This window comes from Ambystoma mexicanum, chromosome 2p, assembly GCF_040938575.1.
Source record: "Ambystoma mexicanum isolate Mex_15411 chromosome 2p, UKY_AmexF1_1, whole genome shotgun sequence".
NCBI classification, from domain to species: domain Eukaryota; kingdom Metazoa; phylum Chordata; class Amphibia; order Caudata; family Ambystomatidae; genus Ambystoma; species Ambystoma mexicanum.
Window position 1 is genome coordinate 633,097,346 of NC_090923.1, and position 22,031 is coordinate 633,119,376.

General features: G+C 44.6%; 1 protein-coding gene across 1 annotated transcript in view; it reads left to right on the forward strand.

Moving 5' to 3' along the window:
• Positions 1-21,262, forward strand: part of C2PH3orf62 (chromosome 2p C3orf62 homolog) — a 304,369-nt gene extending 283,107 nt beyond the window's left edge. The window contains exon 4 of the mRNA XM_069643038.1: positions 19,498-21,262. Coding sequence (XP_069499139.1) covers positions 19,498-19,745 — 248 coding nt within the window. The 3' untranslated portion in view covers positions 19,746-21,262. The remainder of the gene's footprint in view (positions 1-19,497) is intronic.
• Positions 21,263-22,031: the final 769 nt, after the last annotated feature.

A 22,031-nucleotide genomic window follows, 5' to 3' on the forward strand; every position in this document is an offset into this window, starting at 1 on the left:
TTTTAAAATTCCCAAGACTCCAGCCTCCCCCTTCCCGACCTTGCCTCTTGCCTCTCAGCTATTGACCTATGGATGATGGTCAACCACCTTATCCTCAATCAGGGAAAATCAGAAATCCTATTATGCTGCAAATCTGCTCTCATTCCCCAACCTACACCCTGACCATAATCCCTTGGCGCCCCACCTGCCGCATACACGTAAAAAATCTTGGATGCACCATGGACATGGACCTATCTCTCCCCCAACACATCAACTCCTTATACAGATCTTGCAACTTCCACTTACACTTCCTAAAGCAAATGTTTCCCTATCTCTCCTATCCCTACAGATTTTCCGCAGTACTTGCCATCATCATCTCCCGCCTAGACTATGCCAACTCCCTCTATCTTGGCGGCCCTGCACTCCAGCTCAAGAAACTCCAATGAATCCAAAACTCAGCACCCAGACTCCTCCCTGCCCTCTCACCCAGAGAACATATTACCCCCACCCTCAGAGTACTACACTGGCTCCCTATCAGCCGACAGGCGACCTTCAAAGCCATGTGCATCACACAACAAGCCCCCCATAATATGGGACCAGAGTTCCCACAGGAAAATATCATCCACTACCAACCCTCCAGAAACCTATGATCGGGCTACCTTTATTTCCAAATAGTCCTCAAAACCTGGCTATTTCCCACAATATCCTAAAACCCGTCCCTAACCTTCCAATACCCAACCCGAGCACACAAACAGTCACCACCAGGTGGTACCAACCATTATCACGGCAGCCCCGACCTCACACCACCAGGCAGCACCGGCGGTTATCGCAGCGGCCCTCACATCAAACACTATCAAACACAAATCCTGATGTTGGTTTTCGAGTAACTGCTAGCCAGACACAAGCTGTCATCGTGACGCCCTGCCTAGGAACCACTAGAAACCACTAAACACACTAGGCACAGCATCTATCTATGTACCACGATATACATCCCTAAGCATTACAGAAACATTAACTAACCGCCGGACATTGTACCCATTCTTGGGTACGCCTGCCAATGTAACTGCTCTTACATGCCCCCCTCTCAAGGGGACTACGTTGGCCAGGTAATTCAACCATTCTGCCTCCCAAGCCTTAGTCCACACCAACCAAGTCTCATGACAGCCCCTACCACCCAAAATGCATCAATAAGACATCCGGCTCCCGCACTCTCCTAGTTTCACACCATGAGATCTCACGAGATTGATTTCTAACTGCACCTGTTATGTATAAGGAAACAAGCAAATCACAATCAAAGATGTCGTGATAGAACTGCACCCCTGTGGCACTTGGAAAGATTGTGGTGTCTGGCAATGCATTGCTCTTGGAGGAAATGTCTGCCATGGTTATGTCTAACTCCTGAAGGGCAGGTGGGGATTTCTCATGTATTACACCTGATCGAACTTGGGGAGTTGCCCTGAATCGCTGAAAGGACATAAGGGGTGGCAGGATATCGCGCTTGGATGAACTGTTAGGGTTGGCCATTCATGGTACTGTTACGCTCACCTGGTATCCACGGGGACGCCACCCAGCCCTGGTTGGATGATTTGCACTCTCAAACCCTCTCCCGGTCCCTTGGTAATGCCTCTGGTTAAGGATGGGTTTGCAATATAGGAGAGATGGATTCAATACCAGATTGTCTTTATGTTTTCCCACCTTCCTTGGCATCAACTCCTTCCTCCTCCTTGGGCCTTCTCCTCACCTTAATATTGTAAAAGGTGGATTCTCCATCCTGCTCCTCGTGGCAGGGCCGCGTAGATGTGGGGGCGAGCAGCGACCAAGTTACTTCACTGGTGCAAGCCCCCTGTGGGAATACAGGCCTGCTACGACTCCGTAGGTTTGCTGCTTTACAGTCTTTATATGCAGTTCTTATGTTCCATTTAGTTCGAATAATAATGTCTTGCTTCTTTCCTTTTAGGTATGGAAAGGTATTTTGGTGTTGTCATGCAGTTTGAAGATAAGCATGGGCCGGTAGGCAATGCGCTGTTTCGCCTTTTATGTTGCTAACCTGTGTCTTTTCACTCCTTGCAGGTTGCGATGTTCCTCGCCGAGCGCCGTAATGTTCCAGCAATGATACTGACCAGGAGATGACTACCCAGGTAAGAATTGTGTGGCTTTCTTCATGCGGGAGGAAACGTGAGTAAACGCTTACTAATGCTGTCTTTCTTTCTCCTCTTTCCAGGTTATGGTATTCTAGGATGCATGCGGTGCCAGATGATGGAGTTCGTACCTTCAGGTGAGTGGAACTGAAGTCAACGATGGATTGAAGACAGGATACTGTTCCAGGTAAGTTTCGTAGTGTTCTTTCTCTCTCTCTGCAGGTCCTTGGTTTCAGGTAAGCTGGCATCAAAGAACTGGACAATTTGAGGGTTACGCTGCCCACAGCAGAATAACGCAAAGCATGTTCTGCTGTTTGGGTGTGGTTTAAATAGTCTCAGGTAAAGTAGTCCAGGTAAAATACTCCCAGGCCTGCCACACCCAAAGTAGTCCAGGTAAAGTAATCCCAGGCCTGCCACACCCAAAAGACTAGACCGCATAGCTCATTTCCTTGTAACTGAACTATGTGTGTGCCTCCATGTTGGCTGAACCCCTCCCCCCCAAGTTAAATAGTCCCAAGTAAATAGTCCCATTCTAATGTTGGTCTTCATGATGGTTATGAGCCTGGCGCCAAAGGCGCCAGGACTGACTCCAAGAGAGTCTTGGATGAGGTTTTAAGGCCTTTGACCTCGCCCTAACTGGAAGGCTGACTTGCCAGTGAGGGCCAGGGGCAAGGGTCATGACAGGTACTTGTAACAATTGTGAAGGTTTAGTGCGTGCACACTATTTGTGAAGATTCGCCATGCTCTTCGCCTGGAAGAGATTGAAAGTATAGCCCATGTTCTACTAGTGGTAATTTGTGAAGGCTAGCCTGTGTCACTAACCATTTGTCTCAACAGCAAGAATCAACAGAGGATGGCACTACCAGATCAAACAGGTGCATCTACAACAAATCGCCACCCAAGTTTCTAGGTACGTATAAACGCACCACTCCGGTGGACACCGGCGACAGGCATGGCTACCCACATGTATCAGAATAAAGCAACAACTGACAAATTTGGTCTCACTGGTCACATAACCGTTCCGCATGCTTACACCAGATTACGTCTCAACACCTCTGCCATCTGTATGCAGCAAAGACCTATGATAAATTCAGGCCAGCTGGCCACATAACGAGTCTCTTTCACTCATGCTTCCTCCCAACCTCTCTCAGCACCCATTCACATGCATGATCTCGTGGGTTGCTTTCATCGGAGCACACGCATTCTAAACCTACTTCGTGATTTCCCACATTTTGGACTTCGATCCCCAAGGGCTTTGCCACCACTAGCACATTGAGACTATAATAAGGGTTAAAGGCGCAATATAAGTGTCAACTACAATACAGTACAAATAGGCAGAGGCAACACCTCATCTAAACAAGAGAGTTTTAAGCTTTTTTCTAAATGCAAGAAGATCTCATACATAAGCAGGAAGAGCATTCCAGAGGTTAATTGCAGCAACAGTGTAGGAACAGCCAAATGCCCTAGAGCGTTTGGTAGATAGTGTTGCACGCATGGCTGCTCTCTGTCGATGCAAAGAGATGAGCAGCTTGAAACGTTCTTTAATATACAGGGGTGCTTGACCAAACAATGATTTAGGAACGATAGTCAACGTTTTAAAAGCAATCCTACTCTTTAAGGGTAGCCAGTGTAGTTTTCTTAGCACAGATGAAATGTGAGGGTGCTTGGGTGTATTGGTGACATAGCCGTATTCGGAAAGACTTACAGCTGCTGGATAATGTTGTCCGAGGCACCTACATAAAGTGCATTGCAATTGTCAATTTGTGCGCCAATATTGGCACTGGCAATATATGCACAATGTTTTTCTGAGAAGCAATATGATTTCAAAATTAGACATTTTTAACACTTGATTTACCTGTCTCAATAGTATTGGGCCTTGTGCTCTTCCTACCCCCTTGGCAACATTTGTTTAAAAATTACCATTGGGTGTTGAAATCATAGCCTTTGTAACAGTATCTGATTGCTCAATTCTCTCAAACAGTGTTCATTTCAGTTGTCTTGCTTCTCATAAGAGCACTTACTGATAGATCAGAGATCCCATCAAGTTTCTCAGATACTTTTTCAACTTGAGCAAGCTGGGTGTCTATGGCTACAACTAGATTATGTAAGTATACATCTAACGTTGAGAAATGTGGCTGTCAGCTTTTCCCTTACCAAAGGGATCCATCCACAAGCATCGTTTTGAATTTGTGCCAAACAAATAGGCTACCAGTTTGTTTTACAATATGACCACAAAGAAAATAAAACAAGCACAAAAGGGAGCATAAAAGTCCAGCACTTCAGGGCATGTTCGACTGACTTGAGGAACACCCACAGTCCACTCCCACATCCTTTCCTCCACCTTTCTGCAACCAAAGTTTGAAGACCATGGTCCACTACCTGCTCTATGATCTCTGTTTCAAAGAAGCGGAAATCCCTTAACTGGTAAAACTGGAACAGTAAAACAATAAAACCAGCTTCAAGAAACAATCGACCATCACGAGGCTCACAGATATTAACAGACTTGGAGTAATGTCAAAGACAATGGGCCTCATTACAAGTTTGGCAGTAGCCTTGCCGGTAAAACCGGCAGGTTGCCGCCGAACCGGCTAATTTCTCCGGCACCTGGCAATGGGGATATACGGGGCCATTACAGCCTTGGCGTACCCTGTATTTCCCCATTGCCAGGCGCCGGAATGCATTACTCCCCATTCCCATTTGAGCTGCATAGGGCTCAATGGGAATGGGGAGGCCGGATGCACCGGCACCATTCGTGAATGGTGCCGGTGCATCCTATATGGTCAGCTTGCAGGTGCCGGTACGCCCGCCAGGTCAGACCTGGCAGGCGGGAAGGCACCCGCGAGCAGAACTCGTAGTTTGCCGGTCCGGTAACAACGGTTGATAACACAAAAGCACAAATTGGCTGCTGTTACTATTGATAATAACGAAAGTACCTAGAGTGCAACATTCCATTGTACTAGTTCATGCAATTGTCCTCCATTCATAACAAGCATTGGCGAAGCCATTCGGTTTGGCGTTTGTAGTTTATTGCATTTTACATTGAAACTTGATTAGCCTGACCTAAGACTGTGTTCCAGCTTAAGTGTGTTGCATGGGCGTGGTGACGAGAATGGAAAACATCTGTTTTTCACCTGTGTCAGTTTTGCCTTGGGGTGAAGAGTAGTTGATCTGAGGCTGCATCGGTCCGGTAGCCATTTAAGCTGGGCTGCCAGGTAGGCTGGACTCTTGCCATACAAGCAGGCATGCAAGATGCAAAGTGTGCGGAACATGACTCTCTTTTCTACAGGAAGCCAGTGTATCAGTTTTTTGCAGACCAACTACCACCCTCACTACGTTGTTCTGAACAACTTGAAGACGGCTTAGCTTCCCTTTACCAACGCCCAGTAAGATGCTGGCACAATAGTCGATACAAATCCCGATGATAGCCTTGGCTAGGATGGCACAGCTGGTAACATCCAGGTATGATCGGATTTGTGCAAGTAGTTTAATGTAGTAGGACATGTTTGACACTAGGCAACTGATATGTACCCTCATTGATAACACCCAGATAACATTGGTCAATGGTAACACCCAGAGTTTTCACTTTCGGAAGCGTAGGTAGAAGACAGTCTGCAATTTGAAAAGAAGAGTAGGCTAGATCAAGATGGCGAAGTTTAGGGTCAGTGCCCAAGATTATAATCTCTGTTTTTGAGTTATTCAGGGCTATGCCATTGAGCAACAACCAGAGGTGAATTTTATTATAAGTTGCATTGATGATCTCAGTTGAGGTGATCACCTGAGAGTGAAAAGAGACACTGAGTATCATCAGTGTAATTAGCGTAACAAATACCATCTTCTTCCAGTTGATCGAAGAGTGTAGGCATGAATATATTAAAGAGAGTTGGAGATATGCAAGCGCCCCGTGGCACTCCACATTCCAAGGTCATTCCCTCTGACATTGCATCCTCATGGAAAACCTTTGCAGTCCTGTCTGACAGAAATGATATGACCCAGTTGACCGCTTCTTTGGAGAAATAAGCCCTCTCAATCAGTCTGCTGGCTAGTATGGAACAGTCCACCAGATCAAACGCGGCTGTCAGGTCAAGGAGCATCCACACAGATGTCTTTCCACTTTCCATTAATGGAAGAATGTTAGATTTGAGGTCCAAAAGGGTGGACTCAGTGCTATGGGAACTCCGGAAGCCTAACTGTTTATGGCCTAGTATGCCTTCTGTGCTCAAGAAGGCCTGGATCTGTCCCTGTGCTATTTTATCCAAAACCTTCAAAAGGAAGGGGGAGTTGGTAATCGGTTGGTAGTTTCCTACTATACTTGGATCAAGTGGGGGCTTCTTCAAGAGGGGAGTGATCCAAGCTTGCTTAATGTCTCGAGATACTGACATAACTTTAAATCAAGCATTAACAAATTTAGTGATAAGAGGGTCAATCAGCTGGGCACAAGCCTTCAAAACTTTAGCGGGACAAATGTCACCTCTACAACTGGTGGGTTTTAACTTTCTTAGTATACCCAGGACCACCTCTTCGGTCACTTCTACAAAGGAAAAAGGATTAAACCTGGGTGGCTTTTATTGAACATGAGCAGGAATCGATTGGATAACCTTAGTCTCAATGTCTTTTTAATCATTTGGATCTTACCGACCATGGTCTTTTCAATTTGGGCACACCAGTCTGAGTTTTTTTCAACTGTATGATTGTTGGGGCACGGATCCTCCAGTTCTTTTAAGATCCTAAAAAGTTCCCATGTGTCTGACGTTTTTTTGCAGCATAGATAGCATCTTTGTGCTCTTTGACAGCACGGGAATACTCGGTTTTGTCAGTGGCAGATAGTGTTTTCTGCCATTCCCGCAGTGCGTTTAGTTTCTCGATTTTCAAATTTTGTATACCTGAAGAATACCAACTTTTGGAGGGAGTAGACTTTTGTGGTCTTCGTTTTTGAGGAGCAAGAGTATCAACAGCTTCAGTCATCATTTTATTGTATACTGCTGACAGATCTGCTGCCGATTTATACTGGGGAAGATTGGCTAAATAGGGATCAAAGAGCAGAGCTAGTGACCATAGAGTGGGTTTACAAAAGTTACGACATAAGACTTTCCTCTGAGGCTGTTTGATTTTCTTAATGGTCGAATTTAGTGATATTTCAAATTTTACAAAACTGTGATCGGACTGAGGGGGAAGGAACAAGAACTAGATGGCAACAAGAGGAAGAATGAAAAATCCAATAGATGAAAGGTAAATCAGCACCAATACACAGGAGCGACAATGCAAGGGGTGGGGAGGAGGTACAGCGCAAGGGGTGGAGTGGAGATACACCTTAAGGGGGTTGGAGAGACATTACAAGGGGGGGAGGGACAACACAAAGGGGAAGGAGCAACAGTGCAAGTGAGGAGTGACATCTGTTGGTTAATTATATAATTGCAGCCTTTGGTCGTACTTGTCCTATATTGTAGTGTTGATCACAATGTGATTTCTTACAAGGGCACCAATATGTTGTCAGTGGTGTACTGCACCTACCCAATGAACTACAACTTGCAGATGTCCTCACAACTTATTTTATTTGAGAGGTACACTACCATAGACAACATACAGATGTCCTCAAATAAATCACATTGATATTTCTTATTAGGACATCTGGAGGTTGTCAGTGGTACTGATCCACTCCAAAAAATAAAATAAACAAGAACCAGGGTAAAATGAAATAGAAATGGAAACAGGTTGTGAGCAGGAGAAAACATTTGTCAGTGGTGATGCACCTATCCAATGAACTACAACCTCCTGATGTCCTCACAACTTATTTTATTGGAGAAGTGCAGTACTATTGACAACATAATAGGACATTTGTATGCTGTCAATGGTACTGTAAACCTCTCGTTTGTAGGGTAATAGTATCCAGAAAGGGAAATCTACATGTAGCCAGAGTCAGGAAAGTAGCTCAACTCCCTCTGGCTGCAAATAGGAAGATCACTACACAATTCTAGCTTTGAAAGTGGCACATTCACATGATATGGTACAGAACTCCTGATTGGGAGAAAAATAGTCTAACAAGCCAACTATGGGATCATTTCCAGTTGTCATGGCAACAACAAAGTCAGCTTTCTGTCGCCCCTTTACTCTCCCTCTTCTCTGTGGCAATGGTGTTGGCGTTATTTTGGTGGCTGCATCACCAAAATGTGTCAAAACCAAAAATAGAAGCTCCAAGTGGTTGGGTATGTAGCTACCTTGCCCTGCTCAAACTACTGAAACTGCCTTGGGATTGCTCTGTGCGTTTCTGCGCTAAAGAGGCGTTTTTACCTCAGGGCACTTCAGCTCACCAGGAAATTCAGCTATGAAACCACCAACAACCCTGTTGGCCTGCTCAAAATGTCTCACCCTTGCATCAGACTTATATTAATTGTTCACTAATTATTCAAACCTACCATTACTCCTTGAAGAAGCACATGATAAAGACACTATTAAGAGCCTGTGTTTAAGTGTGAAAAACGATTTGGCAGTACTAGCTCTTCGGAATTGTTATTTAAGTAATCAGCTGCTCAAGCTTTTTCAAATTGCTATGTAGTGATTCATTGGCTGCTTTAGCCTACGAGGATTATTATCTAATGACGCCTCTCTGGGGAGAATGTGGATTTTTAGTATTGTGACCAAGGGATTGTGTGTATTTCTTGGGAAGGGAAACATGTGCTATTCTTGTTTGCTGTACCTTTTACAATGTATATCTATTTTATTTTAATTTTATTTTAGTTATATAGTGTGTAAACAAAAGCACGGAGGCATGGTGGCGCTTAACAAGACAAACAAACACGCAACAGGGAAAAAGAGTAATCAGATGGGAGAGGTAGCCAAGTCAAGTCAAGGCGGGCATACTGTTAAGAGAACAGGACTGTTTTCAGCCCTTGCTTAAACCTGAATAGCGAGGTACAAGTTCTCTGGTCTGGCGGTAGTGCATTTTTTCGGTGCTGCGTGTGGAAAAGATCCTTGGCTTACACAGGAGAGTCCAGTGCGGGGAACTTCCAAGAGAAACACGTTATTCGACTTTAGGGCTCTTTGAGCTGGCAACCAGGAGATGCAATTAGAAAAAATACTTGGGCCCCTGCCCATTCAAATATTTGTGCGTTACGGTGTACACAAAAGATGACCCTGCTACAAGCAGGGAGCTAGTGTAGAGCTTCCCTGGCTGCTGGCATGTAGTCTGATTTACACAGTCCCTCAGCTATGCGAACCGCGTTATCTTGGATCACCTGTAGGCGAGCGAGATCACCTTTGGCAATACCAAGCGGCAAACTGGAGCAATAGTCCAATTTTGCCCCTATGGCATGCACGACGGTAGCACAGTGGGTAGGATTCAGAAAAGGGTGGAGCTGTGCAAGCAATGTCAGGTGGTATGAGGTGCAGGAGACCAGACTATTTACTTGTGCTTTCATGGAAAGCTCTTGATCTAGGAATACCCCAAGAGCCTTAACCTTGGACTGGGTAGTAATGGTGCAACCTGTCACATTAAAAGATTGATATTCAGGGCTCAATTTACGCAACTGTGGATTAGTGCCCAGAACCATTAGTTCTGTTTTGGCAGCATTGAGTGCAAGCTTGTTGTCTCCCATCCATGATTGGAACTGATCGTAAATGGAGTTCAGAGACAGGGAGTCAATGGCATAGTTCCCTGTCAAAGGAACAAGGCATTGCGTGTCGTCTGCATAATTGGCATATATAATGACTGCTTCATCCAACTGTTCAAACAAAGGGAGCATAATGATGTTAAAAAGCATAGGCGACATGAAAGAGCCCTGTGGAACCCTGCATGTTACAGTGAACTCCTCTGCCCTAGCCTCATTCAAGAAGACCCTGGCCTTAAGTTCTGCAGGAAAGTACTTCAGCCACTCCGTGATTGATGAGGAGATGTGAGCTGTGCTACATAGTCTATCCGCAAGTATGGTGTGATCCATTAGATCAGAAGCTGCAAATGAATGTGCCTCATTATCATTATCTGTAACCATGTAACACTTTTTCTGCTGCCTGAGATCCTGGTGCCACAAGTCCAAGGGGCCCGGGATCTCAGGCAGCAGAAATCGTAAGTCCCCATTCCCATACAGTCAGATAGGACTCTATGGGAGTGGGGATATGGAAGCACCAGCACCGTTGCTAACAGTGCCGGTGCTTCCGTGAAAACAGTCTACCGGGGCCGATGCACTTGGCAGGTCAGACATGCTATTTAAATATTCAATGATGTTTCCATTTTTGTTCCATTTTCATGCACAGAGGTTTAGGCATAAATGTTGACAGAAACCTTATGCATCATTCCCCCCATTGTTTTCGGGCAGCCGGGGGGGGAACAATGTAAGATTATTTCAGTGACTTTTATTTCCCACATTTTCCATGTGCTAACCAGAAACTCCTTTTCTAATCAGGCAAGTTGTGGACAGTTTCTCAGATATCAGATATTGCTGTGTTTTTCCACAGTATGTATTCTCTTAATTGCTTCATCCCGTTTCTCTTCTTTAGATTTTAGTCTCACATAAGTGGTATCCATAAAGGCCTGCAAGGCCCCTACTTTCTCCAGTGTGTCGGGTTGAAATATTTAGGGCGAAGGTGGATCATTTTTAGCCCTTTTTAAAGTTGCCCTAGGCACTTGTGCTATATCTCTCCTGACGGATGGCTTAGTGATATTTAATAAATTGCAGTTTGCAAATAAACCAGTACACATTAAGTGGACTCCCTTCCCCCATTGCTGCAGTTGGGGTGATTACTAGTGAGGTGTCAGCACTCATCCTGTGGCAAGGTGTACCTTCCAGGTGCATTTTACGTGGCCGCAATAATTGAGGGCATGGGCTGATTTGTGCTTAAGGACCAGTGATTAGTTGTAGTGCACCCTTCAATGGTCAAAGGACTGTATCCTCTCTTCTCTCTTGTTCTTTCAGAGCACGTATGGTCAGTAAAGGATCAATAACCAGTCATTCGGAATCATGCACGTTTGCAACATCGATTAGTGCATTAAGAAACTGGAGGCAATTTGCAGATCACTAGAGGATAATTGTAAACATACTGCTTTCTCTGCATATGAATGGAGCCGAGGCATAGGGCTGTCCTGCTCCCCAATGTGAGATTGGAATCTGGTGGCTTAATCAGAAAGCCCTGTGTTGAAGCAGCGTTATAAAATGGCAGGCAGAGTCCTGCTGGAAGTATGACCCGGCAGTGGCAGACATCTCTTACAACAGCTCACAAATATGTATCCATGTCTCCTGCGGTGCAGCAGGCCTGAGCCACACAGTTATGCGCAGTGTCACAGGTTTGGCCTACCCTTCTACGTTATATGCAGAGTGAATCTACATTCATAAAATGGCAGCCTCTCTCCTGTTTGGTCTCTGACTGTCTCTCCTCTGATCTGGCATCTGTGGATGCTTCCTACTAACCAAAGGCTATCCTGTGTGTTAACTACATTCCACTCACAAAATCAACTTGTGTTGCTGCTTCAGGAGACACATAACTGCTGGTAGTAGGGTGAAGAGCAGTGTTGGTGCTGTAAGATCTTTGCTTAAGTTGCCATATTGGCAGGGGGGGGGTCTAACAGTAACCCCTCCTTGAATCTTAGACTCAGTGACCCAGAAGTCAGCAATTTTCTATCCTGTACTTCTTTCAGTAGGGAGTGATTTCTTATGTGCTTCTTTCCATTCGCTTGGGAACTTAGATTCAGTGTGCCAGTATGGCACTGGATGTCTGACAATGACCCACAAAAGGAAGAACGTGACATAAAAGGTATCCCTGCCGAAGAACAAGCAAGTGCAGAGGATAGAATCTTAATCAGAATAAGCAAGACTGCATTGCGTGGAGAAGAAATTTAAATCTGGCCCTGTTTTGCATCGTCAGCCATCCAGCCTGGTGATGGTACGAGGAAGTAGGTGTGAAGTGAGGGAGTTCAAAGAGAGTCCTGGTAGCGAAGTTAATGATCTTGTCGAGTGGGCAGGAGACCAAAGAGGATGCTGCTCACAGTAGTCCAGTTTAGAGAAGACAACAGTGGTTAAGAGATGCTTGGCAGTGTTGAAATGAAGGAGGTGCCTGATGTTCCTAATATTTTGGAGTTTGAGACAAGCAGTGTTCCGGTTTTGGAGATGAAAGTAGAGAAGGTGTGAGAAGGGTCATAGATGATGCTGAGGTTTCTAGCTGAAGAAGAGTAGGAGAGAGTGTCAGGTGGGAACTGGATAGGCAGAAGAGATGAGAGAGAGCTTTTGTCAGGGAGTAAGAGCACCTCTATTTTGGTAGAGTTTAACATCAGATAGTGCAAAGTCATCCAATTATTTAAGGGCAGAGAGACAGTTGGAAATGTTGATAGAGAGATCAGAAGAGAGTTCAGGAAAAGAGAATAAGATTTGGGTGTCTACTGCAAAGAGTTGGTACGAGAACCCAAAGGAGGAGATTAGTGCCCCAAGAGCAGAGGTGTAGAGTGTAAAGAGGAGTGGACCCAAGACAGAGCCTTGTGGAGCAGCAACAGTTAGAGGAGTGAGTTGAGAGGTGTTGTTGCTCCAGGAGACAGAGAATTGGCAAGGTGCAACATAGCATTCCATTCAGGCAAGGGCTCGATCGCAAATCCCAAGAAGAACAAGAGTATTAAGGAGATCAAAGTGATTGACAGTGTCAAAGCCAGCAGACAGGTCAAGGAGAATTAGGATAGAGGATATGTTGGAGTGGTTAGCAGAGGCTATGAATTTGGACACATTCATGAGAGCAGTTTCCGTGGAGTGACGGGGGTCTCGAAGGATGTGGATGTCTAAGAAATTAGTAAGAGGGCTGAACGCAACCCTTTCAAGGACTTTGGAGTAGTGTGCAAGGAGAGAGATAGGGCGAAAATTAGCTGGTAGGTTCGGGTCCAGCCCTTGCTTTTTTAGGAAAGGATGACTGTGGCTGTTCCGAAAACAGAGGGAAAGCAAACAGAGTCGAAGGACAGTTTGATGAGTTCAGCTAGGTGAGAGGCCTCTAAAGGGGCAATGGCGTAGCTAGCTGAAGAGCAAGAGGGTCAAATGGGGTACAAGAGGGGTTAGCCTTCATCAGCAGAGATAGCACATTGTCATTATTAGTGTGACTAAAGTGGAAGATAGACGCAGAGGTTAATTGTAGAGTAGGCAGAGTGTAAAATGTAGGGGGAGGGAGGGAGTGTGAGGAAGGTCAGGCAAGAGTCTCTAATTTTGGATTTTTGTTCAGCACAGTATTCAGCAAGGTTATTAGGAGTGAGAGTGGAGTTGATAGTCATAGACTTGTGAGGAGTGAGTTAAGGGTGCCCTGTAGCCAGCGAGGATGGTTGGAGTGAGAGATAATGAGGGTTAGGTAGCATTCCCTTTTTGCTCCATCGAGAGTGGACTTGAGTGAGTTCATGGCAGATAGGTAGAGTTGCAGGTCCTCATGCAAGTGGGCATGATATGAAATGATTGGTTATTTATAACGCGCTTAATACCCAGAGGTTTCTAAGCGCGGACCTGGGGATCGAACCTGTGTTGCTCCGTCTTATCTTGCTTCCAAGGCGAGCGCGTTGCCGCTGAGCTATCCTCCCGAGACGTATGCCTCCATTTGTGCAGCAGCAGAGAAATGAGTGTGTGGAGGGAGCTGGATCCACTCTTTTTTATGTGGACGTAAATCCAAAATACAGTGGGCTCCAGCAGTCTCACCATCGGCCCCTATCTGGTGCAGAGTCCCCCAAGGTGCTAGACTATCCCACATCTTGTTTGGCCTTTACACAAGGTCCCTTTGTTCGTTTCTGGGCGGCTTGAGTGTATTTTTCACCAATTATGCTGATGACACCCAGCTGGTTTTAGAGTCTACTGGGGATCATTTGATTGACAACAAAGCCCTCACTAACATTTACCAGCAGATAGAACTCTGGATGTCGTTCAATTGGCTTTGTCTAGATGGCAATAAAACGGAGATTCACATTTTTGGCTGAAAGGAAGGGCTTGGGCGAAACCAAGCCCTTCCTTTCAGAGTTTTACAATTGGTGATAACATCATACCGTTTCAAACCAAGGTAAAAACTTTGGGGGTCCAGGTGGAGGCCAGCCTGAACTCTGAGGCACATGTTAACCTGCTGAGTCAAAGCTGTAATTACCATCTCCATCTCCTTAGAAATAGTCGCCCCTACATCTCTGAAGGGAACAGTGCTACAACAGCTCGAGCTACTATTTTCTCCAGGCTAGACTATTGTAAATCCCTGTTGATTGGAGCTTCAAGCTCTAGTATAAAAAAAGGAAAGTTCTACAAAACGATGCAGTATGCATCATTAAAAAGTCTCTAAGCATGCACACATCTCAGAGCATCAACAAAGTCTTCATTGGCTCCCTATCAAGGAAAGGATCTTGTTTAAGACGGGAACCTTGGTGCACAAGTGTATCTTTGGACAAGCACCTACCTACTTAAAAACATCTATTCCACAGTACTGCCCGAGCAGAACCCTTCGTTCCTCTAATAAAAGGCAGATTATCTGCCCTGAGTATAAGCGCACTAGTGGACGGGGAAGATCCTTCCCAGTCAGAGCAGCAATCTTCTGGAACTCCCGTCCCTCTACACTAAGATCTGAGGTAGCCTTGACCGTTTCCAGAAAAACCCTGAAAACACACCTCTTCGAGTGACTTCCCCCACTTTTCCTGCCGCCCCATTGTCCTGTCTTTGATGGTTGTTCTTTTGTGTCAATGTCACAGCGCTTCGATGCCTGCTGGCTTTCAGTGTGTTACAAACAAATAAAATAAAAAGTATGAATGGGGTGACCCATGGCTGAGGATGCTGAGACTTAGGGGTGAAAGTAAGCAGTGGGAAGTGGGAGAATGAGTCATATAGTAGGGATTGGAAGCTGAAGAAGGCTGTGTTGGTGGAAGAGGTATTGGATGTGAAGGAGGAGAGTGAGAACTGTAGGTCAGAGAGAAAGGGCGGAATGGTTTACATAATGGGATTTTTTCTTCAGTTCCCTTCATCACATGTATTTACTGTTCTCCATAAAAATCTATTGTTCTGCATTGAAGGCTTACAAAAAAATAAAAATGATTAGTTTATCAAATATTTCTTAGAAGGTTTGAAGAAATCATACCCTCCACTGGAAACACTCTCTGCTCCTCAGAAACATGACATACTTCCAACAAATATATGGGCTTCGTTTGAAACCTATGCACAACTATCACCTAAACACCTCTCGAGCAAGGTTGCTTTCCTTGTGGAGATTGTGTCACAATCCTACCCGCATGCCACCCAGCACCGCTACATATGTGCATTCAGACACACTGTTCATGGCATAATTGCATGGTTAAAAGCTACAAACTGCCTCTGCAATCATTTACTTGTTTTACTGCTGCAGTTTTGCACCAATTTAATTTAATGTTCCACTCTGGGTTTAGGGTTACACCAGCGGATGCATTCTGGCACATGTATGCTGTCCAAGAGGCAGCAGGCTGAAGGAGGCATATTTAGTACACGCAAGCTACTAATAGCTGCAGAGGCCCTGATTGCATTCACCTGTTTCAAGCTACTGCATGCTAGGTTACCAAGAAAGGGCGAGGCTTTAATTGCCATTCACTGCTGCAAGCTAATGAAGCCTGGTCTGAGCTTAATTGGACACAGCTACCTCAGGCTGCAATCAGCTCCACCCTGTTGGGCTGTTGGCTGGGAGGGCCTGTATAAGCACACTTTGAACAGAAGCAGTTATTCAGTCAACTGCTTCCACTGGGAGTTTGTGCTTGTGTGCGCCTGTGATCAGTTTCTGAACCTTTCCTGAATATCCTGATTTTTAGCTTTTGAATCATGTTTGTTACTGCTTTGCAGCACCCTTTTCAATCTGCTTTTGCAGTCTGCCTGTTTTCTGAACCTTTCCTTGATTTCCAGCTTTTGATTTTGGAAGCCATTTCCTGTTTTGCTCTTAAGAACATTCAGAGCATTACTGATATCTTTTCTGCCTTTCTGTAAACATTCTGTTTTCTGTAAGCATTTCTGATTCACAGACTTGTCCTGCTTCTGCCCAGTTTTTCTCTTGTTTGTTCCTTGCCTGTGGTATTATCAGACTTCAGTCCAAAGTTCTAGTGCCTGTTCTTAGTGCTCTGAGTTTCCTGAATCTGTCTTATTTGCTATGTTGGCAGAAACCTGTCTGGTCTGAGTCCTTTGCCTTGTGTATTCTGATATTCCAGTCTCTGCGTTGTACTTTGTTTCTCTATCCAGTCCTGTACATGGTTACTTATTTCAACACCTCTTTCCGCCTGTATTACATCTTGGTCCCCTGTTGTGCCTCGCTCTGTGTCCGTTTACAGTGTGACCCCTGGGTTGGTCTCTGGTCAGATCAGATAAGGGAAAGACTTCTGTGGCCTTCGCCTATTCTGTTGGAGTCTTACCGGCCTCGGTATATGGTCTCCAGTTTTACCCTTGCACTGAGTACAACAGTCTCTTCGGCACTTTTAACTCATGACACTGCTGTATGACAGTCGTTAAAAGTAATTTGCTGGTGCCGATTCCAAGGGCTTTCCCTAATCCATGGAGACTCCTTATCATATTCCAGTACACCCTTTATTCTGATCAATACGTGTTGCCCAGTATATTTGCATGTCTTCGCCTTCTATCTGTCTCTTTGCTTACAGCCAGCTTCTGCCCCTGCAGTTCCTGTGAATACCTGTTTCATCTCTGATCAGCTTGGTATGTACCCTGTTTCTGTTATATGCTAGTATTGCCTCAGGAATCTACCCTAATCTACCATGCATACTGTGAGATATAGCCTTTGCCCTGTGCTCCCCGGCCAGACTCCTGACAGATTGTCAGGTAAGTAAAGGTAGAGGTTTAAGAGGTGGCCTCCTTCAAAGTGCATGATATCTGCAGTTTCTAGTAGGGTTTGAATAGGAGGCTTCCTCCTGCTTGGAGACCATCATTATCTTAGTAGCTCAATCTTATGTTCCCATGGGTGCTACACCTTTTAGTGTGACTGTATTATGCAATGTAAAGACTTTCACATGGAACCCAGTCATTCTGGTAGCCATGCGGTATAGTATGTAGGCCTTTTTGTATCTGAAATACCTTTTTACAGTATTCTAACACTGCAAGGTAATCATTGAAAACCTTAGAATTCACCCTACTTTGCTGTGAAAATAGAGTATGAAATCCATCTGAATCCGCTGACTAGACTACTAACCTAGACTACTAACCTTGAGTTTGATTACCCCTGCACGACAAGCTCTGTATTTTCTGGATACCAAGACCGATGTAAAAAATTACCTCAACAGAACCACAGACGTTAAACTCGGTGTCTGCAATCTGCAACTCAACAGATGTTCTGGACTGCAGCTCCCATGATTCCTGATCATTGACTATGCTGAGCTAGTTTAATTTTATGTTTCTTTCAACAAAGGGCAACCAGTTTTAAAAAAATGTTGATTAAAGGTGGATTGTATCCTGAATCAGTGAATTTTTTAATGTGTCCGATGGCACTTTGAACTAAGAGATGGGCAGCAATGTATGTCCTACTCAGGAAAGTTCCCTTGGTGGACATCAGTAAGGCAGAATGATGCCAGTCCATCCGCACATTTTGTAAGCACCATTGGTTTGGCTTGTATACAAGAGCTGATGCCCAGTTTGAGGAATTATTCATGCAAAATCTTTTTGGAGATCTCACCTCCACTTTTGCACATACTCACTCAGGGGTTTGCAACCGTGACCTGACCACAGTCAGGCAGTGCCCTAGGCTTCTGTGACACGCTGCCAGCATATCAGCGAAGCTAGAGTAGCACAGCGATCCCCATCTGAGTACGGTGGTCAGCGATGCTGTGCAGCGCTTTTGGATGATGGAGGCGATTACCACCAACAAGCACAGTAGACCACCAGGGACTTACTTGAGGAACACAAACTCTAGCAAAACTGGGACTTCCCTGCGGGGTCTGTTCCATGGGAGGCCCTCATGGAGGAAATGGGTGGGACTTAGCCCACTACTTGCAACTTTGCCGTTTATAAAAATGCCCCAGGTGTGGCAGCATGGGCCAGATTGATCAGGGACAGAGAACCAATCCATAGAGGGGGAGGGGATAACAAGGGACCACAGGAAAGAAGAAGTGTAGGTTATTCAGGTGAGGTCAGATGAGGAGAAGGAGAAGGAAGACTGAGGCTTTTTCTGGAGAAGTGAGGTATTGGCTAGTGAATGAAGGTGGTACTGCGTTGTGAATTTGTGAAAGTGTGGCAAGTGTGATTAAGAGAAGGAGAGTAAGGAATGAATGTGAAGTGAATGAGTAAGCGGAAGAGGGTGTCTGAGTTAGCGGAGAGTGGAGTGGTACTTGTAGTGTGGAGTAGAGCTTGTAGAGGAGTGGTAGTTTGGAGGGGGAGCAGCCATTTGGAGGAGGAAATAGTGTGGCGAAGTGGTTATAGAGTGGATTAGGGAGTCGTAGAGTGAATGAGGGAGTATTAGGCTGGAGGAGGATGGAGTAGTAACATTAGAGGATGAATACAATAGAGGCAAGAGGACTGGGAGAAGGAGTGCAGTAGGAATAGGAAGAGAGGGTCAGGTGAAAGTGAGCATGAAAGAAGAAGTACAAAACAAGCAGGTGTTTGCGACGCACACATCCCACATCCCTTTAGACCACAAAGAACTGGCTAGAGTAGGGAAAGTTAGGAAGTTCCCAAGAGAGTTTAATGAGAGAAGGCCAAGGCCCTAGAGGCCAACATATTTGTTAATTCAGCGATTAGCATATTGCAGGTGATGCAACAATCGCTGTATACTAACCTGGGGCTAAGGACGCATGAGCTAGGGAGGAGGTGCATTTAGATGAGAGAGGGATGGTCATAGGGCCCTTTGATATTTCAATACAGACCCTTGATCTGCCTCTGAAATTTGACGTGATTCTTGTGCCGTCTGTGACAAAGGAAAGTAAATGATTGGGCCACACTATAAGTATGGCAGCACAGTAAAAAAAGGGCAGCAAAATGGCAGTAACAGAATTACCACCTCTTTTATGCACCGCCGTTCCAGGAGTTTTGGGTGTGAAGTGGAGGATTTACCTCCAGCAAAACTCGGGTGATATAATGCATTGGAATTATCCCCAATGCTGAATCTGAAAAAATCCTGATGGAGTGCAAAAATGAGGATTAACAACAATTTACAACTGCTCTTAATCCCTTGGTAATTCCACGCTGCTACTAGTTGTGGTAGCAGTAAATGATTTTGATGGTGCTTCAGTGGATTTACTATTGAATTAGCACCATACTCATAGTAAGGCCCATTGTTTTTTTTATTAATTTTGTTTTATAAAATGTTCGAGCCGTGGTGGTGGGGAATTATCAACCGTTTGTGATTGTGGGGAAGATACCCCTGTTGGAGAACTCATGTTAGAGGTAAGTAACGTTCCTTTCTTAATTATATATCTTAGTATAGTTGTGATATACGATTATCTTTTTGTTTGCAGAACACACAAGTATTCAGACTATAGAGGAGCTATCCGGAAAGCTGGAATTTGAGAATGTGCTAAATAAAGTTTGCGTGTCCCCCTTAAAAGATGAAGCATTATCCTTCTTTGGAGAAGACCACTGCAGCAATTTTGGACCTACTGAAAGGCCAAAAACAGCCGACGATGATAACATTCTTGAAACAGTCTTAGATTTGGAAGAAGAATATGATTTACTGCCTTCTGTTGTACAACTTCTCAATTCATAGACAACTAATATTGCAGCTCAATTACACTTATGTGTAATAACCTATGATCTTTCATGGTTGAGTCAAAGTTTTTATCTAGACTATATTCTAATGAAAATACACTCAGTTTAGCTTTTTGCTATGACAATTGTTTTCTCTTTTAACATAGTTGCACCTCTTTTTATTTTGCTTCTTTTGATTCATAGTGTATAATTTATATTTTATTTATGAAACAGCAAATTGCAGTCAGAGGAACAGGATCGACAAGAGTATGAGAATTTTGCCCCATAGACTTTGACATGCGTTATGTAATTGTTGTCTATAGTATTTTATTAGGCTTTCTAATCTTTTTGCTTGATCCTAGTAAATTAACTATAAACCACACAGTATATATAATATAAAGTTCTGTGTAAAGTAGTTTTTAAGAGAGTCAAAACTTGTTCAAAATCAGACAAATGTCTATTCTGTTTTTCCAGCATTGACACGCTATTCCTGATAGTCAAGCTGGGAACCCTTGATACAAAAAGAAAAAACTGCACTCTTTTTAGTAGCCTATGCACCACATTTTTTACCCTGTACCCAATGAGTTGGGCAGAGCCCTAAGCCACACTCCCGAAGGCCATTGCAAGATTCTTATCACCAATGAAAGACTTTTGGCTGTTGTCCCTTTGTACTGTGATTTTTTCAAAAAATCTCTCAGTATACATTTTTCCAATTCCTCTGTAATTGGAGGATGTCATCCATGTGAGGGGCACAGGACTGCAGTTGTTGCAGAGAGCAGCATTTGTGTGTCCAATTCCTCTGCAATTGGAGGATGTCATCCATGTGAGGGGCACATGACTGCAGTCGATGCAGAGAGCAGCATTTTCTGATCCTCCATCACACATGCTTTAGGTCCACCCTTCAATTCCTTTCTTTGTGTGGGAGAAGAAGGAGAGCAGCTGTGCAGGGCTTGCCTGCTCTCTTTAATTGTGTACGCGTTTTGGGCTTTTTCTTCTTTGCATCTATACCCCTTGGCTTGGATTTTAGATGCTGCCTTTCCAAAGTTAGATCTCCACACCATATGTCTAACAGTACCAGGGTCCTGTGCAATATTGGCTCAACAGTGTGCTCTTTGACAGACTTCGCCTCCACTGACTTGCTTCCAGGCTTCATCGATCGGAAGAGGAGTTTGGGCAGGTTCCCTGAGAAGACTTCAGGAACTTGTCACCAGCTAGCAAATAAGTTGCCTTTATTTTCTAGTTAACCCCATTGAGTTAATGCCTTCTTTATGACTGATCATACTGGAAGACGCTTTCCAAACGCTCCAGGTACTGGCACTGGGGCAGGACTGTCAAGACCTAATTGTGGAGTTGATTTATGAGTGGACACTGGAAGATGAAGGCTGGGGTTCGAATGTGTGTGCATCATCCCTCTAGGATGATATGTGGAACAGCCAGAGGGTTCTGGTGAAGTGAGGGGTAAGTTTGCACATTACTGCGAGGGTGTTTTATCTGTTTTCTTAATGCAACTTAATTCAATAAACCTTCAGCACATCTATGTGGTGTGGTCCAGAGTTACTTTGACAACATTGGCGACGAGGATGGAGGAGGACATAGCGACTGAGCAACTTTGGTGCCACTCTTGTAAAGCACACAAGGGACCATTTCATGGTGCACTGTAGTAATAAGATTTGAGAGCAACTAAGGATGAAGGATGATCTCTCTCTTGAGGAGATGCTAAGTATCGCGAAATGTGTGGAACATTCAATGGCTTGTGTAGCTTACCTCAAGAAAGGAGGGGAATTTGGGTGGTGAACAAACGAGAGGGGCTGTGAACTTTGGTACTGGAGGTATGTACAGACTGTTACTGTTGCTGGATCCAAGGTTTGCCTGTCGAAGAAGGTAGTTTGCAACAAATGTAGGGCACACTTTGCTAACTATTGCGTAAACATTCAAAGTGGACCATTGCCAAGCTGTAATATTAATTGAAGAGGGGCCTCTGACCCCATTTATGTCTGATGAGGATGTACCTGATGGTAATGTGATTAATATGATAGGAAGGAAAGAGATTGAGGTGTATGACTGACAGTCCAGTGGTGAGTGTGTCAATGAATTGGAGAGTACTACAGATGATGGCTGACTCAGGAGCAAAAATTATCTTCATGTCAGGGGAAGTGATGGAAAGTGTGGTTGGAGGGTGATGTTACCAACCTGTTACCTCCTGGTGTGAATCCATGGGGTCATAATCTAGACACGATAGACCCTTCTGTTTTATTTTTAGCAAGCTTGCAATTTAAGGGTAGAAAAGCTACCAGAAAGGTCTATG